Source organism: Chiloscyllium punctatum, chromosome 1 (genome assembly GCF_047496795.1).
Source record: "Chiloscyllium punctatum isolate Juve2018m chromosome 1, sChiPun1.3, whole genome shotgun sequence".
Classification (NCBI taxonomy): Eukaryota; Metazoa; Chordata; class Chondrichthyes; order Orectolobiformes; family Hemiscylliidae; genus Chiloscyllium; species Chiloscyllium punctatum.
This window is the reverse complement of record NC_092739.1, coordinates 60,835,523-60,854,064: the sequence shown is the minus strand read 5'-3', so window position 1 is coordinate 60,854,064 and position 18,542 is coordinate 60,835,523. Positions and strand designations below refer to the sequence as shown.

Here is an 18,542-nt window from a genome sequence, read left to right as displayed (position 1 = left end):
GAGCCAAAGTCTTTGTATTATAAATGGATTATTGATCAGTAGGAGAATCAAATGTTATAGGGAAGGGGCAGGAAAATGGACATAAGGAATGTCAGATCAGCCAAGACCCTACTAAATGGTGGAGCAAACTTGAGTGGCTGAATAGCCTATTCCTGTTCCTATTTCTTATGTTCTTATGGAATCTGACATCCTAATTTTGACACAAACTTGGGAAGGAAGATGGACAGGTAGAATATTCAAGACGGTGATGCCGAGTTGGAGGGTTGGATCTGGGATAGGGTGGGGGAGGGGGGAGATGAGGAAACTGGTGAAATCCACATTGATCCCGGGATGTCCCAAGGTGCAAGATGAGGCGTTCTTGCTCCAGGCATCAGATGGCGAGAGTTTGGCAATGGAGAAGGCCCAGGGCTTGCATGTCCATGTTGGAGTGGGAGGGGCAGTTAAAGTGTTCGGCCACAGGGCGGTGGGGTTATTTAGTACGTATGTCCCAAAGATGTTCTCTGAAGTGTTCCACAAGTTGGTGTCCTGTCTCCCCAGTGTAGAGAAGACCACATCGAGAGCAATGGACACAATAGATGATGTATGTAGATGTACAGGTAAATCTCTGTCGGATGTGGAAAGATCCTTTGGCGCCTTGGACAGAGGTCGGGGAGATGTGGGCACAGGTTTTGCACTTCTTCCGGTGACAGGGAAGGTGCCAGGTGTGGAGGGTGGGTTGGTGGGGGCGGTGGACCTAACAAGGGAGTCGGGGCGGGAATGGTCTCTATGGAACACAGATGGGGTGGGGAGTTAACTATATTCCTAATAGTGGGATCTGTTTGTAGGTGGCAGAATGGCTGAGGATGATGCGATGTATCCAGAGGTTGGTAGGGTGGAAGGTGAGGACCAGGGGTGTTCTGTCCTTGTTGTGATTGGGGGTGGGTGGGTGGTGTGGGGTTCAAGGGCGGAGGTGTGAGAAGCAGAGGAGATGTGCTGGTGGGAGGGGAAATTGCGGTGTTTGAAGAAGGAGGCCATCTGGGATGTTCTATTGTAGAATTGGACCTGCGGGGAGCAGATGTGGTGGAGGCGGAAATACTGGGAATAAGGGATAGCGTTTTTATAGGAGGCAGGGTGGGAGGAGATATAGTCCAAGTAGCTGTGGGAATTGATGGGTTTAAAACAGATGTCCGTGTTTTGGCGGTTGCTGGAAACTGGGATGGAGAGATCCAGGAAGGGGAGATATCTGAGATGGTCCAGGTGAACTTGAGGTCGGGGTGGAAGGTGTTTGTGAAGTTGATGAACTGTTCAACCTCCTTGTGGGAGCGTGGGGTGGCGCTGATACAGTCATTGATGTAGCGCAAGAACAGTTTGAGAATGGTGCCAGTGTAGCTGTGGAAGATGGTCAGTTCCACGTACTGCACGTACCATTTTGGTCTGGATCAGCAATGGGCACCTGCATGGGGTGAACCATGAAGAGGTTGAACAGTTCATCAATTTCATGAACACCTTCCACCCTGACCTCAAGTTCACCTGAACCATCTCAGACACTTCCCTCCCCTTCCTAGACCTCTCCATCCCCCTTTCTAGTGATCGACTCAACACGGACATCTACTTCAAACCCAATGAGTCCCATAGCTACCTCGACTACACCTCCACCCACCGAGGCCTCCTCCACCACCAGACTCTCGCCATCCGATGCCTGGAGGAAGAATGCCTCATCTTATGCCTTGGGACCCTCCAACCACACAGGATCAATGTTGATTTCACCAGTTTCCTCATTTCCCCTTCTCCCACCTTATTCCAGATGCAACCTTCCAACTCGGCACTGCCCTCTTGATCTGACCTCCCTGTTCATCTTCCTTCCCACCTGTTCGCTCCATCCTCCTCTCCGACCTATCACTTTCATCCCCACCTTAATCTACCTATCACATTCCCAGCTACCTTAACCCCAGCCCCACCCTGCCTCCCATTTATCTCTCAGCCTCCTTGGGCTACCCCCTCATTCCTGATGAAGAAAGGCAGGAAGCCCAATTTAAACAGACAAAGACAACCATCACTGTTGTTGCTGTTTTACTGAATCATTTGTGGGGAATTGTAACTGATGGAACAGGAGAAACAGAAACCAAATCCAGAACAGTGCTGCCACTCACTTTACTCATGCTGACTTGGAGATGAAGTGGCTCCTTTTTCTGTGGGATGACAAAGTAAGGTTATCATCCTCCATTAGGCTTGAGATGGCTAACAATCAACAGGCAGAATGTGGTCAGGACAGAGTGCTAGAAAACATTTGATCACCTTCTTTGCTCAGACAAGGTGACAGCAACACTGATCCTTAGCACTAGGCCCTCTGGGTATATTCAGGAACCAATAGATTTGCCAGCTAAAGAGTCACAAGATGTTTGCTGTTCTTCAACATGTTCACAGAATGCATGGCACACTGTAGCTTTGACCAAGCAGTGATGCAGATGGCACAAAATTGTCGAGAGAAGTGGCCTGCTTTAGTGCTCCCCTCCAGCCATTCAGAGCCCTTGTAAAGAGTGAGGTAGTCATCCCTCATGTGGTGCTATCATCAGCCTCCTTGGCTACTCTGACTGAGTGACCATCAGTGTGGCTGGGCCCAATGATACAGCTGACCCTGTAATGACTGGTGCAGCACCTTTGTCCCACTGGGAACTCCATCAAGAAATCAACTACTTCATACATCTCAGCTATAAGAAAGTGACAGCAAGGGGTCAGATTAGAATGAACTACTGCTGGATCCTGAAATGACAGGATGAAAAAACCCATGGTTGTTGCAGGGCATGTGCACAAACACAAACACAAAAAGTTCTGGTTGTTGAAAACCCCAAACATTAAGAAATTGGAATCCCTGCCTGTGTCCCTTTATGAATGTATTGCGAGGTGAATGGGTGCCTTGATATCACAAGGGTACCAATGTCTGACTTCTCTTCTGAACTGGACTCCCTTATATGTGCCAACCTAATTTGTAGGGGTGGCCATGACTGGCTTTCTGCTATGGATCTACTTCCATGTATCTGGTCAGCCCTGATCCAGCAGCAGTCGACAGCCTTCCAAAATCTTAATATGGTTCACAATGAGGTCTCAATTCTCTCTTAAATAATCTTAATTAAATGCACAAATGAACTGGGCAGATTCAACCCCCCTCAACCTTTCCCTCCCCAATCCTCTGGTGACATTTGTCAGTACTGGGAAGCCAACATTCCAGCCAGTGCCTATATATTAATCATCTGCCCACCTCCACTCCTGCCCCCAACAGGTGCTAAACTTTCTGCCTACATTGTTGTGATTAAAAGAGCATTTTTTTTCTGATTGATGTGAAATGTAATTAGTACTTAATTAATTATCACCAACAACAAATAAACAGCTGATGGGATAAATAACTCATTGGGTTAATTTTGAAAGGATACAAATTGCATTGCTCAAATTAATTATGCTTTAATAAAGCAATTTATGGTTGTACCAAGCAACAGCAATCTTGTTTTGACAATATTGTTAGTAATTGGCTTTATGCAGATTGTATTAAACTACGCTTTACATTCAATTTATTGCTTCTGAAGCTAATTACAGATACTTAATTTTGTAAATAATACTGGACTTTTCTGCAGGAATTATTCCTGGGATGACAGAATGAACCAATGAGAAAAGACCAATTAGAATGGGCCTCTGGAGTTTATGAGAATTATCATAAAACTCTTAGGCGGCTTGTCAGGACAGATGACGAGAAGCTGTTTCCTTCACTAGAGGATCTAGGATGAGAGGGAAGAAGTTCAGGAAAAGGTGTTGATGAGTAAGAGTTGAGATGAGGAGAGGTGTGTTTTATTTCTAATTGTCTATTCCCGTGAGGACTTTGGATGCTTATCTAATGAGAATACATACAAGACAGGAATGAAGTGAATGAAGGTAGAGAACTGGAAATGAAGATCAGATTGAAGATCAATCACAATCTTACAAAATGCAGAAAAGGTCCGAGGGGCCCTACAATCCTGTTCTTAGTCTCATGTTCCTACTGCCAGTGTTCCGCACCTAATAGTTTCTTACTGAATCTTGTTTCAAAAATTAAATTAATTATAACTCACATTGTTTTAGGTAACAGGTATCCAGTGTCTTCCTTTACTTTAATCCCTTTCAATAGCATGTTAAAAGATCAGTGATGATCTTAAAAATAAAATGCATGTGTTTTGGTATTCTCTTTTGATATTCTGTTTTCGAGGGTATTGATTTTTTTTCACAACATTGAACTAACAGTAAGCATCCATATAGGAGTAATAGAATCTTCAGACAATGGATCATAGAATCCTGACAGCACAGAAAGAGGCCATTTGGCCTATCAAGTCTTCTTTGACCTTCTGAAAAGCATCCCATCGAACTGACCCCACTGTCATAAACCCACATTTTTTTAAAATCATGGCTAACCCACCTAACCTGCACACTACAGGACAATTTTTTGGCATAGCCAATCAACCTGACCTGCTCATCTTTAGATTGTGGGAGGAAATCACATAAGGGGAGAACGTGTAAATTCCATACAAATGGGTCCCCAGTGCTATGATGTAACAGTGCTAACCATTGTGCCACCCAGTCATTTTATGTACAAAAATTAAAAGCAATTATCCTGCAACTTTACTATTTCTTTGCTAGTTGCATCTAGCAGCCTCACCAGGTAATTTATGCAGTATTCTTACCTGATTTTGAATTTCTTTGTTTCTTGATATATTCCTGCAAGGTGAAAGCTCAAATAGTTCCTTTCTCTTTTTCTTGAGCAAGCAAAGATGAGTTGTCAGCAGCTTTGACTCAATGATCATGTAGCACACGTGAAATTTTGGGCTAGAATTTTAAAACAGTGTCAGGTTTCAGGTCCTGGCCTAGACCTCAATGCATTCCTATTTTTAAATGTAAGTATCCTAACTGAGGAAGTGGTGAGCTTGGTACTAAATTAATAGTACCAAGCAACTCTAGAAATTGGCAACTGCCTGCCTGGTGCTGGTAGCAAAGGTGGATCAGCAGTCACTCTGAAGTTCACAACTATCTTGCCAAATAAAAGACCACAAGCTGGAACCCAGACAAAATTGACCATACAAATAAAAATACATGTGAAGTACAGCACTCAACCTAGTTTAAATGGACCCATAAAACATTAGTTTTTACACAAATAGGAATAAACTTTCTGATGTCTCTTCAATGCAGATTGTTCATTGAGAATGCCACCATCACCATCCTTAGCTCATTAGCGAACCCCTAAAGAAATTTAATGGACTGTGAATTGGAGACGAGTAGGTTTCCCATTTTACCAAGTTGCACCACATGTTTATTTTTGTAATATGCTGTGAAAGTTTAGGGAAATTGAACCTTTTTTTCTCTGCTTATCTCTGGGTATGAAAAGAAAACACAAGTAGGGTAATTTGAAGAAAGGCTTGTTTCAAGTAAGGAGGAGAAGTCCAGAAAAGTCCTGATTTTAGGCATAACATTTGAGCAGCAGCATTTTAACAATAGTAAATACGGTATTATTACTATATCAAATGTTGGTGCATAAAGGAAATATTTCATAGCTTGACTGGATAGAATCATTTAACAATGTCAAAACATTGGTGCTTCTGTCCAAAGTCAGATGATTCCGGTGCCTCACTGAGGTAATGGAAGAGAGGCTTATAAAACAAATACAAAATCAAAAGATAGAGTACCACTGAAGTCACCCAAATCTGTCATGAAAATCTCAAATTCCTCCCATTGAACCCTTACAATATGCAGAAATATAAGGGGTTTATTTTTGCACTTCTATCATAAACATTGTTACGCAGTCACCTATTTTACATTTCTCTTTTTTCCCATTTCCATTGACTTCAAAGATTCCGATTCATTAGCACTTGTTTTAACTTGCTAAAAGTCAAAATTAGTCACAATCTGTTACTCATAATGGATCATCTCCAAAATATTTATAAGCTCTTCTTTCCAAGAGAATTTTTTTGTTCGTTTATCCAGATTATAATTGTCTTCACAGTACTGTTTTATATACTTTAACTTTAAACACTTGCTTTCATAAAAGAAAAACTCTGTTTAGTACTTTAATGTTGCAAGATAGGATTTGATCATTGTCTTTCTTTTTCATTGCAAAAATAATTATATTACTAAAGTTTACAGTCCCATTAGTTAGGAATTCCATTTCCTCATGAGCTATAGAAGAAATACCGAGCTGGTTTACATACTGATGGAGGCTCTTTGCACCTCTAGCATATCTAACAGAGGAAAAACAGTCTCTGTTTAGCTACCTTACTGCACTTGAATTTTTTGGCAATAGCCCATTCATTAATATGAAGCTGGGCTTCTGTTAATCTTCAAGAGGAAGGCATGGCTCATAAAGCTGCCAGCCAAACAGAGGCTGACAGTTCTGCACAGTAGCAATGCCAGTAAGGGGACAATACAATCTGTGGAAGGAAAAAAGAATCCTGCATGTGCATAACCATTTAGGAAAATTGTTATGCTGGCACTATAACATTACAGTGATCAAGAAAATGTTTGGCAGATCTTGTTTTCATTGGTTGTGCATGGGAAATGACATAGGTTCTTCAGTAGTTCTATTAAATTAATAATAGAGTCATAGAGTTGTACAGCAAGGAAACAGACCCTTTGGTCCAACTTGTCCATGCTGACCAGATATCCCAACCCAATCTAGTCCCACTTGCCTGCATGCAGCCCATATCCTCCAAACCTAGACCTTGCAACATATTCATTACACAGTAGGGGAGTCCAAAACTAGAGGGCCAAGATTTAAGGTGAGAGGGGAAAGATTTAAAAAGGACTTGAGTGTTAACTTCTCCACACTGACCGTGGTGTGTTTATGGAACAGCTACCAGAGGAAGTAGTGGAGACGGGTACAATTAGAACATTGAAAAAGCATCTGCATGGGTAAACGAATAGGAAGAGTTTAGAGAAATATGGGCCAAATGCTGGCACACAGGACTAGGTCACGTTGGGATGTCTGGTCAGCATGGACAAGTTGGACCAAAGGATGTGTTTCATTGCTGTATGACTCTATTCTGTTTTGATGCCATGTCAAAACAATGTGAATCTACATAAATTGTGCCTTAGTATATTAGACTCAAAAATACTGGCCATTATTAGCAGCAAGAAAATATTACTTCGTCCAAGAGATTTTCTGTTATTTTCATGAATTTATTGATAGGATATGGTGGCAATATTCATTTTAGCTACATGCTTTTACCTCCCAAAAGGAGACCAATGTCTGTATTCAGTTACATAATATCAACAAAATAAGGTCCAATGTTCTTTTGGAGTCAAATCTGGACACAAAGCAATATCCTGTCCTTAGTTTTGCTGACAGAGAAACAACTTATTCTGTAAACTAGCTAGGGAAATTTCCACCAAACATCTGAAAGGTTGATGCAGGACAGATGAGTGGCAGCTTTAGAGATTAACAAATACATAAAATTTAATGTTTTCATGTTTTACAGCCTCTTCATTGGGAATTAGTAGTTTATTGAGGTTAGTGGAACATATTCAATAAAACCCATTCCTTTCTCTATATATTATCTGATGGAATTTAACTGTGGTTTTTAAGTCATTTTTTACACCCTGAGGTACAATTCTCTGCTATTGCAATGCATTCAATTTACTAGGCTGATTGAGACCGAGCAAAACTGAGTAGTAAACTGGAATATCAGCCAGTTTAGTTGATGAAAGAACAGAGATCAGTCTACTAAATCATTAAGCAAAAGCTGAAATGCTATATCAGAGAGGAAATAATACGATGGAAATCGTGCTATATAATTTTATTGTGGCTTTTGCTATACTTTTACTTATGGCTGCTTGTTTAAATTTTACTGTCAACTATTTTGAAAGAAATGCTCGACTATTTCATTTTTTAATGGGTGAACTATACCAGCTAAAGCAGCAATAGATTTTATGCAAATGAGTTAACTGTATGTATAGTATCATGTAGCATAAATTCCAGGCTAAAGTGACGAGAACATCTGCTGCAGAAGCCACTGGGGTAAAGAGGTAGAAGAGTATTATAAATAGCATTGATAAATCAGCTTTGTAAGCTTAGAAAAAAAATCCTCAAAAGAAACAAAAATAAGAGCTGACCTACAAACAAAAGGAAAAATAAGGGAAGGACATTTTCCCATTTAAAAGGTAATTGGTATTTCCTTAATTAAAATAAAGTATCTGATATTTCTATAACAATGAAAAATGTACCTGAGTGCAAGAAAAGAGCAGTAGCAGAATTGCTCATTTTTATTTCATGTAATTAACCTGAATACCCAGCTTAATGCAAGTTCTGACCACAGAGATTCAGTAACTGCTGACAGACGCAACCTGCCTTGTTAATGCACAGCACTGATGCCTCTCTCCTGACATGCTGACAGATTTAACCTTCTTTCGAGTCAGTACTTCTTTATACAAAGACATAAATATTGCTCAAATCAGTTTTCTTTGCATAGCAAGAAATACTGTTGACCCAAACAGTGTCCTGAATTCATTTCAACCTTAATGCTTGTGAAGACCAAAATAAAAGACCTTCAATGTTAATGCAGCATCTGCCATATATTTCCAAGCTATCCTCAAGTGGTCAACAGAGTACTCAGGTAGTTACCCAAGAGCTCAATTGTTAGTGTGGAATAAAGTTTCCTCTGGTTGTGCATAATTTTTAGATGTCTGTTCAATAACTCAACTTCAATCAGAACTGATAAAGCAATAAAAGCTAAAGAAGAAGTACCACTGTTGCAGGTCCAGCTAAAATAATACAGAAGCTAGTATCTTACCTAGAAGTATAGAGGCTTATAATGGGTGCAAATAAATTGCTCCTCAGCTGTGTCAAGTAATCACATAGCCTGCTGGGATCTGGGGTAGATTTTAATTGAAAATGGTAACTTACCATCCTGTTTACAATACTAATCCTGTCATCACTATTTTGAAAGGTCCTTCCACTGTGCAGCTGAAATGTCTGCCTGTTTCAGGAATAGATATGCTCATGCACCATTTAGTTTTACCAGGTGGTATTGCAGAAGATGTTGAAGATTAGTTCCTTGTGGAGTCAGCAGAAGCAAATGTTCACCTCTGGGATCCAGAAGAATATGTGGGCTGCTCCTAACCTGGACTCTTACTTCACAGTTGGTGTTCTATCACAATCTCAGCCCACTACCCACTCCATGAACTATCATGTTTCAGACTGCAAGCAGCCCAAAAATGATCAATACTAGACACATAGCAAATTGCAGTGGGGCACCCATAGCTTGCAAGCAGCATGCTAATGGGACTGAATCTCCAAAATGTTGACGATCTAATAGGAACAAGATTTGGTGCCAGGTCAGCACATTGGTCGACCAGTATTTCAATAATCACCACTCAGTATCCAGAATCACAGATGACCAAGGGAGCAGAAGATAACCAGAGTCCACTAAAAGATTTCTCAACAAAGACTTTACACCTTCAGGTAAAAAAGGGGAGATAAAATTGATGGGAAAATGTAAGTTTGAAAAAAAATCAAAATAAAACTATTTCCAAATCAGCAGCTGTATCAGATGTACACATGGATGATTCTTCAAGAGTAAATTTTTGAGAGGTAATGCTAAGTCTTTTGATCAAGATTGTTTTAAATTAATGCACTATTACAAACTAATATTGTGAAATTCTGAAGAAAAAGACCATCTTGCAATTTTCGATATGTAGAAATAATCCTACTTTATTCATGAGAAAATATAAATGCATTTATCTTAAACATTTTTTATGCTGTTTGTACTTTGAATTTTGAATTAAATGCTCATGTTATTATCTGTGAAAACTAGTCTTAAGCATTAATATAATGCACTTTGGTTTAGAGAAAAGGCGATTAGTTTTATGACCTTACCATTTTCCATGTGTTCTGCCTCACCAACGCTGCCATCAGGTGTGGTCCTCTCATAGTTGTCTTCTGGAAGTGGGAGTGAGCCTAGTCTTGGTCCCGATGAACTCTTGCTGCTCGGTGTTTCCGATTCTTCCAAGCCACTATCATAACAACTCTGTAGGGACCCCTGATGTGGATCCTGAGGCTGACTCACCACAGAAAAAGTCACACGACGAAAAGGCTAGAAGGAAGATGATCATAAATGAAACAACTGTATTTACATGTACTCTACAAATTTCTCTAAGACTGAAGCACTGAACAAAAATACTCACTTTTTACAGATTTGTAGTGAATGCCATTATTTTAACGACTGCATTCATAAAATTTGTTCAGTGATAGAAGTCAGCATCAGAGGAAAACAACAAATGGTGGAGATCACAGTAGGTCAGGCAGCACCCATGGAGGAAGAGTAAGCTAACTTCAGCTCTGACGTAGAGTCATCTAGACTCAGAATGTTAGCTTGCTCTCTCTCTCCATGAATGCTAACTGACCCACTGTGATCTCCAGCATTTCAGTACTGATTCTAGCATCTGCATCAATTTTATCCTTATCATCAGAGGAAACCCATTCATAATTGAACACAACAATTCTATCCGTTGGCCCAGAAATGCCAATCAGGGTCAAAACAGGGGTAGGGGTGAGGAGAAAGAGGAGTTTTAGGTTTTAATGGTCAGGTGTTAAGGGTAGAATTGGGGTGGAGGGGTTGATGTGGGTTGGGGAAAGAGGGTAGGATCAGTGAGATGTTGTCAAGAGTGTGGTGCTGGAAAAGCACAGCAAGTCAGTCAGCATCCGAGGAGCAGGAGAATTGACATTTTGGGCAAGTCTTTCATCTGGAATCTCAATGAGATATTGGGTCGGGGACTGACTGGGAGAAGGTTAGGTCAGTGGGATGTTATGTAAGAATAGAAGGTTTGGTTCAGGCAGGGGTTATGTTGTGTCCAGCTGTGGCTTCCCTGGAGAGGAAATGGAGGCAAGGATGATTAGATTGGCAGTGGTGGTTGTTGGGTGCTGGGGTCTCAGCAGTCAGGGAGGTTAATTGTGGGAAAGTGTGTTCAATGGTGAATTTCAGTGTGTGTATTGGCGGGGTGGGGGTTCAGTTTAAGAATCATTCAGTTAATCGAGAATTTTAATCCTCTAACTTTTTCTGAGCAAATATTGAGTTTAAGTGAGTCAGAACTTCAGAAATTCCAACTCTAAGGGACTCTGAAGGTTCCAGACACACAAGAATAGCCAGGAGGCAATTCAAATTTTCTGGGCAATTCCCAAGCAGTCAATTGCATTAGGACTTCTGCATGGTCTCAATGTGGAACTCCAATCTACCTTGTAGAAACAAAATATCAAGCCATTGGAATTTCTGGGCCTTTTTTTCACTTACATGTTACTGCATTGATGTCCTTACAGTCTATCTCCAATTGCTAAATAATTTGAAGGTAACATGCCATTGCAACTTGTGGCCACACACTTTTTCTGGTAAATTACTAGCTAGTCCTACTATTTAATATTCACTTAATTCTCTTAACCATCTTTTTCTTTCTTTATTAGATTCCTGACTCGATTAATTGGAGGAGACTGCATACATTAGAGGCCCTATGGTGTTGCATGTACCATCTGATATTTCTAGTGCCAATTATACCATCTGTGGAAATTTTCCCAGCCAGACCTGCTATATCACACTTGCCAAATTTCCCATCTGTTCTAAAGTTCTCAGTTATGCCATCTGTGCCAACTTTGCCAAGAGTCACATATGCCTGTTTTACAATTGTACCAACAGTGCCACCTGTATTGCAAATGCTTTCTGTGTCGTTTTCCTTAATATGATGCTACCTATGTAAACTGCTGTCTCTTTGACTGTTGCAAATAAAATCAGTTTCACGCAATCCAGAATCAAATGTTCTGAATATATTATAGTTATGTACAGATAATGTAGAAAGGATGATTTTCTTTATTCTCCCATCAAAACAATCAGGTGGCTACTTATTTGAACAAAAGGTTTTTGACTGGGGACATTCCTCCTATTTCTATCAGGGCCGTCATGCTCAGTCATGTGAATCAAATGTGTATCTCACACTAATAAATGACCCATTTAAAGCTAACTCATAAAATTGTAATTTTCCCCTTCCTAAAGAATGGAATGTTCATATAATACTTTAAATTAACATCTTCACAGATTGCTGACAAGTAAATTATTGCTAATGAAAAGCAATTGCATTGAAAATTGGAAGCAAATTTTCTACAGATATTATGAAACTTTAAAATCCATCTAGATCAGGAGGTAACAATAACCTTGCATGATAATATAGTCTAATTACTTTTAGGAGTTTGTCTATTTCAACAAAGAAAACATTTAATTGATTTAGCTTTGGACGAGAGACACAATCATGCTTTAAATAAAAAAAATGCTGCTGTATGAATTTGCTCCAGAATCAGAAAACGCTATGGACTTCCTATTCCCTGTTGTGCCCAGGATACTGAAAAGCTGGAGGACAAAATTATTACATTTTTTAAAAAAATTCCATTCAATACACTGCAGAAAGAATTACTTGCTGGTACATACTGGTACTTCCTTGCATAAATAACCTTTGCCAGACAATCAGTCACATTTATGAATATCACAAAATGCCTATTCAGATATCTGCAAGTTTTGGGCATGACAAAGAGCACATAGTAATCATGACTTCACTGTAGATTTTTGGGTTTAGGCTACATTTCAATGAGTTATTTTCTTCACAAAATCTTAGAACGTCAAAATTTATACAGAACCAAATTACAACTGAATGTTCCTACTATTTTATTATAGAATGATGAAATAATAAGCTGAGGTTATCCAGTTGACTCTTAAGATCTTTTCCATGAATTTGTAATTGAAATATACTGCTGCTTGATGTTCGTGGAAGTTAATTAAGTACTACATGTCCTGCCTAATGCAGATTTCAGATGCTACAATGAATATAAATTATATCTGACTGCATCATTGTATGTCTATCCTGTTGTTCTTCGGCCATGGACTCCTTAATATGAATAAATAGAAGTTCCAAGATCTTTATGATTTAATTTTTAACCCTTTTATCCTCAAGTTATTTTCACTTCTCCCATCTTCTTTCTGAATGTAATCTTAATTATTTAAATTTCACTTTTTTATTTCAATTTTTTTTGAGAACTTTGTGCTATTCAGAATGCGTATGAGAAACTGAATACTTTATCACAGGGCAACTAACATCAAGAATTTGAAAGCATGCCCAGGTTAGGGCACACATAATAGAATATGATATGAATCTCTCTTTGATTTTCCCAACAACCTATTTCAGCTTCAGGATCATTAAAAAAAGCCAATGTCTTTCTTGAAGTCATAAACAGAAAAAAATGTCACAGCAACGCATTGAACATCTGGCTGTTTCTCATGATTACGATAGGAGAAGACAGGGGTTGTTGAATTGGGTCAGGTCGATAAGGGGAGATTTGGTGGAGTATTTTAGTGTTGCAATCAATGATAAATATGGATCAAGTTGCCAAATGCAGAAAAATAGGACTAGTTCAGTTTAGGCAACCTGGTTGGCATGGATGAGTTAGGTCAAAGGGCTGATTCTGTGTTACATGACTCTAGGTAGAATGTAAAACCGGGCTGATTACTGTAAACCCATTTTATGTGTTCAAACAACTTAATTTTGCTTCTACAGAGGAAAAAGAAACTTTATTTCTACTGCACTTTTCACCACTTCAGGATCACTTAACACACTTCATCGTCAATTAAATTTTGTTTGAAGCCATTGTCAACACGGTAGCCAAATTGCGTAACAATCTCCAGGAAACAGTGATGTAACAATAACCACTCTATTTCCAATGATACTTTTGAAGGAATAATGTGGTGAGCTATTCAGACAGAACTTCTTTGTTCTTTGTCCAAAGTAATCATTAACATCAGCCTGCAGGGCATGCAGTGTTTGGGTTTAACATCTGATTTGAACATTCATGCTGCCTCTTTAGGTATGTAGGGATTCCATGATTGGGATTTGATGTTAAGGAAGTCTCTGTATTACACGATGGAGAAAGAAGGGGAGAAAAAAGCATTGAAAAGGGATTGGAGGTGGCAGTAGCAGAACAAGGAGTTAAATAACCTGTAGCAATGTGCAAACCCTCCTCCTTCTACTCATTGAAAGTGGAGTTGCAGATAGACAGAGAAGGGAAGAAGGCTTTTGGTGTGCTTGCCTTTGTTGGTCAATGCAATGAGTATGCGAGATTGAAACCATGTTGTTGCTGTCAAGGATATTGGTTAGTCCACTTTCGAGATATTGCAAACAATTCTGGACTTCTTGCCATAGGAAGGATGTTATTAAAATTGAAAGGGTTCAGAACAAATTTATTAAAGATTTTGCCAGGGTTGGAGGGTTTGAACTATAGGGTGCGGCTAAATAGGCTGGGACTATTTTCTCTGAGCATAGGTGATGTAGGAGTTACCTTGTAGAGGTTTATAAAATCATGAAAGGCATGGATAAGGTGAGTAGTCATGGTCTTTTTCCCAGGGCCGGGGAGTGTAAAACTAGAAGACATAGGTTTAAGGTGAAAGGGGAAAGATTTAAAAGGAACCTAAGGGGCAACTCTTTCACCCAGAGGGTGCGTGTATGGAATGAGCTGCCGGTGGTGTTGGTGGAGGCTTGTACAATTACAGTATTTAAAGGGCATCTGGATGGGTATATGAATAGGAAGGGTTTGGAAGGATATGGGCCAAATCATGGCAAATGGGACTAGATCAGTTTAGGATATCTGGTCAGCATGGACGGGTTGGACCGAAGCGTCTGTTCCCATGCTATACATCTCTATGATTCTGTAACAGCACCTTGAACTAGCAAAAGTGCCAGACTGAAGAGTCAACTAAGTTTTTGTGCTCAAATCTCTGAGGAAAATAAACGAACCTATTCATGAATTCCTAACCAGTTGTTGATGGTGTACACTCTGTTTGGGAGAGGTAAATAATTCAGTGTTTTGTTTTCTGCATTTTGTAATAAAATTCTTCAAAAGGCTAACTGGTACTATGCACTGCATCTTTAAACATGACGAACATGATGCAGTCAGACTGCTTTGCATCAAAAAAGATAAACACCCCAACCAAATAAGAATTAATATTGTGCTGATATTTTAGTTAGTGGCAAAGAAACTGAGTTTTGCAGACACACTTGTCTTTAGACTCTCTATGTGCTTTTGCAGTAAACTCACAAATATAGGAGTACTCTATAAGAAAACAGGGTAAGCAATATTGCATCTCCTTAACCAACCAAGCTTAAGAGTGAACCAGGACCGGCAAGCTAGAACAGTTAATTCAATATTAAATCATGTACAGAAAGTGAAATAAAGAGAGAAAAAGAAGATGGGGATAAAATAAATCATTCTGATATTCTGGTATGTGCTAGACCTGTACATGTGGCCAAGCATTCAGGAAGATTGAAGTGTATACCACTGTTCTCATTGGCAATCCTGGAAGAGCACTTGGGTGAGATAGCAGTAAGGAATGGTGGATGGTGGTGGGAAGTGGTTGTGATTCTGATCACAATCATAATACTATGGAGCAAATTGATAAATCCCTGGTCTTCAAGATCTTAATTTAAAATATCTGCTCCTTTTAATTGTAGTTACTTGCTGGGCTGCAACACTCGCAAACTCTGAACAGAATAGGTTCACTGCTGGCTCTGTTTAAGTCTAACAAGTCCTTAAAACAGCTGTTAGACATTCATCATCAAAGGCAACAAGTCAAATGCAAATTGCTGGAGATTGCTTGAGATCTGAAAAATCATTTGAGGTTAGCTCGAGGCTTGCACATTCAGCCTGTTTAGTCTTGGGTTACCTGCCCAGCAAATGGGCATGGTGACACCCAATTCTTACTCCATTTTGGTTTATTTTGTCATAAATATTCCACTCTAAACAACAGCCATGTGGATCTCAGTTGTCATTGTCAACAGGGCGAATCTGTGTGGTGCACAGGTGCCTTAAGTCTTACAAGCAGTATGTAAGTTGCCTTTGGAAATTTGTGAAATTAAGTTTATTCGAATTTTATGATCTCAGTTAGTGTCTTTTTTCTTGGAAAACCAACTGATCAGCAAGATTACATTATGTTGACATAAAATTCTGTTAAAACAATGTTTTTCTATAGCACCATGAACATTACAGTTGCATACTTTAAATTATTGATGGCAAATACTGTATTGTCACTCTGTGTTAAGTGTTAGTTACAGGCTAAGAATTATATTTAACGCTCTTATTCCATCTGGCAATTTTTACTCCTGCATGTATGACAAATTGAATCTTTGTCCTCCATGAACATTCATATATATGTAAAATACAGCCAAGCAATTAATTCTACTTTATTGCTAGATGAAACATGCAAAAGCCTCAAGCACTGTATGATTAAGTTTGAACATATACTTCAAGAACTGAGTTATGAACAAAGTTCAATAATTTAATATTATATAGCAGTCAGTGTTCCTCAGACTCTTTAAATGTCATATTTTCCCAAAAATATGGACCTAAAAACCTTCTACCCTGTTGCTTTTGTGAAGGAATCCAGTAAGCAAAGCTAAGCTGTCATGTGATTCCATCATATACAATGCTGACTCAAATCATGAAAGGCTATCTGCATTATTCACTGTAACCTTTTGAATAAAAATTAATTCTGTACAGTAAGTCTAACATCCCAACAATTATTGAACTATTGTTTGGAAGAACAATTGTCATCTATTTCTGGATTTCTGCAGCTTTTCTGCTGACAAATGAATGGGACAACCTCAAGGACATTCAACCCCAAAATGTGGAAAATGTGGCAGTGGGAGATGATTAACATATATAGAATAATAAATACATCAACCAGTTTACAGAATGAATGATCAATTAGAATGAGGACTTTATATGGTGCCATATCAAGCAGAGGATTCAAGTCCAACACTAAAGGTGTGTCAATGAAGTTCATAATAGTGGAGACTTTGCTATTTAGCATTTGGCCATAAAACACCATATGGGAAAAGAAAGTAAGCTATGAAAACTAATTTTTCCGGAAGGAAATTGACTTCATTTTGTGATCATTACTTCAAATGGATGAAAAATAACAGCTAAATTACGAGTATAAAATGCTCCTCTGAGATTGTGCATACAATCTTCACACACAAACAAGAAAGAGTAAAATATGGTATACAATCTGAAGACAGTGGTTCTGAATCCTTTTATGTATAATTGCAAATCTTTTAATACATCAAATTACTTATTCCATCCACATTTAATCAGCACTGGAGGAATAGATTTCCATTTAACGAGATAGGTAAAAGGATTTATTGGAATGAAACAAACAAAATTCATAGACATGTTAAAAAGGTGATCAACGGTATAAAGAGACAGCTATTTAAAAAAAGCATCTTTCAGCCCATCAGATCTGCCTCGCCAATCAATCATGGCTGATAAGTTTCTCAACCTTCTTTTCCTGCTTTCTCCTCATAATCCTTGATCCCCATGATACTTAAGAACCTATCTATCTCAGTCTAAAATATACTCAATGACCTAGCCTCCACAGCCTGTTGTGGCAATGTATTCCATAGATTCACCACTCTCTGGCTGAAGAAATTTCTTCTTATCTCAGTTCTAAAAGATCCTCCCTTTACTCTCCTATTCCCTCAGGTCCTAGTCTCTCCGACCAATGGAAACATCTTCCCAACATCTACTCTGTCCACACCATTTAGTATTCTGTAAGTTTCAATGAGATCCCCCTCCCCACCTTATCCTTCTAAACTTCATCGAGTATAAACCCAGAGTCCTCAAATGTTAAGCTTTTCATTCCTGGGACTATTCGCGCAAATCTCCTCTGAACACACTCCAGAACCAAAACTGCACATAATACTCCAAATGTGGTCTGACCAGAAGTCCTTTCAAAATAAATGCCATCATTGCATTTGCCTTTCTAACTACTAACTCAACTGCAAGTTTACCTTGAGAGAATCCTGGACTAGAACTTCTAAGTCTCTTTGCACTTCAGACTTCTGAATTTTCTCCCAATTTAGAAAATAGTCCATGTCTCTAATCAAGGCATGATCAAAGGAAAAAGACGACATTCAAAAATAATTTCAGGCTTGTCTTCTCCATAAGGACCGAGGATGACTTGCTTCTACACAGAATCAGTTGGTTCTGAAATGGCTGATCAGTCTATCTGTACATATAGGGAAGGTGATGCTTGAGGGTTTTTTGGCCCCTGTGCATTCCTGGCAATTTCTCATCATGGGTTTGGTGAATTTCAGAATGAGCTCTCTCAGTGTTGGTCAGTCCCAATCCAGATTCTCCCATGAATCAACAGTTATGTTTAACCTTTTCAGGGACCCTTTGAAGATACTCAAGTATTTTTGCTGCCCTGGGAGCCTCCTGCCACAATGATATGGTACGGGAGTGAAGTAATTGCTTTGGGAGTCTGATTTCAGATGACGTGTCCTGACCATTGGAGCTGGTTTTGAATAATTAGAGCCTGTATGGTCGTAAAGTTGGTTTGGAAGAGGATGCTACTACTGGACCACCTTACATACCACTTGAAAAGTCATGAAAATACATGACTGATGGTACCCCTCCAGTTCTTCAAATTGCTTATGTTGGATTTGCAAAGCTCTGGAGTATTTAAGAGCTTGAA

The 18,542-nt window shown here is 39.2% G+C and overlaps 1 protein-coding gene across 1 annotated transcript in view; it reads right to left on the bottom strand.

Annotated features, from left to right (window-relative positions):
* Positions 1-18,542, bottom strand: part of pcdh7b (protocadherin 7b) — a 391,843-nt gene that overhangs the window by 192,823 nt on the left and 180,478 nt on the right. Inside the window, exon 3 of the mRNA XM_072566482.1 lies at positions 9,863-10,079. Coding sequence (XP_072422583.1) covers positions 9,863-10,079 — 217 coding nt within the window. The remainder of the gene's footprint in view (positions 1-9,862; positions 10,080-18,542) is intronic.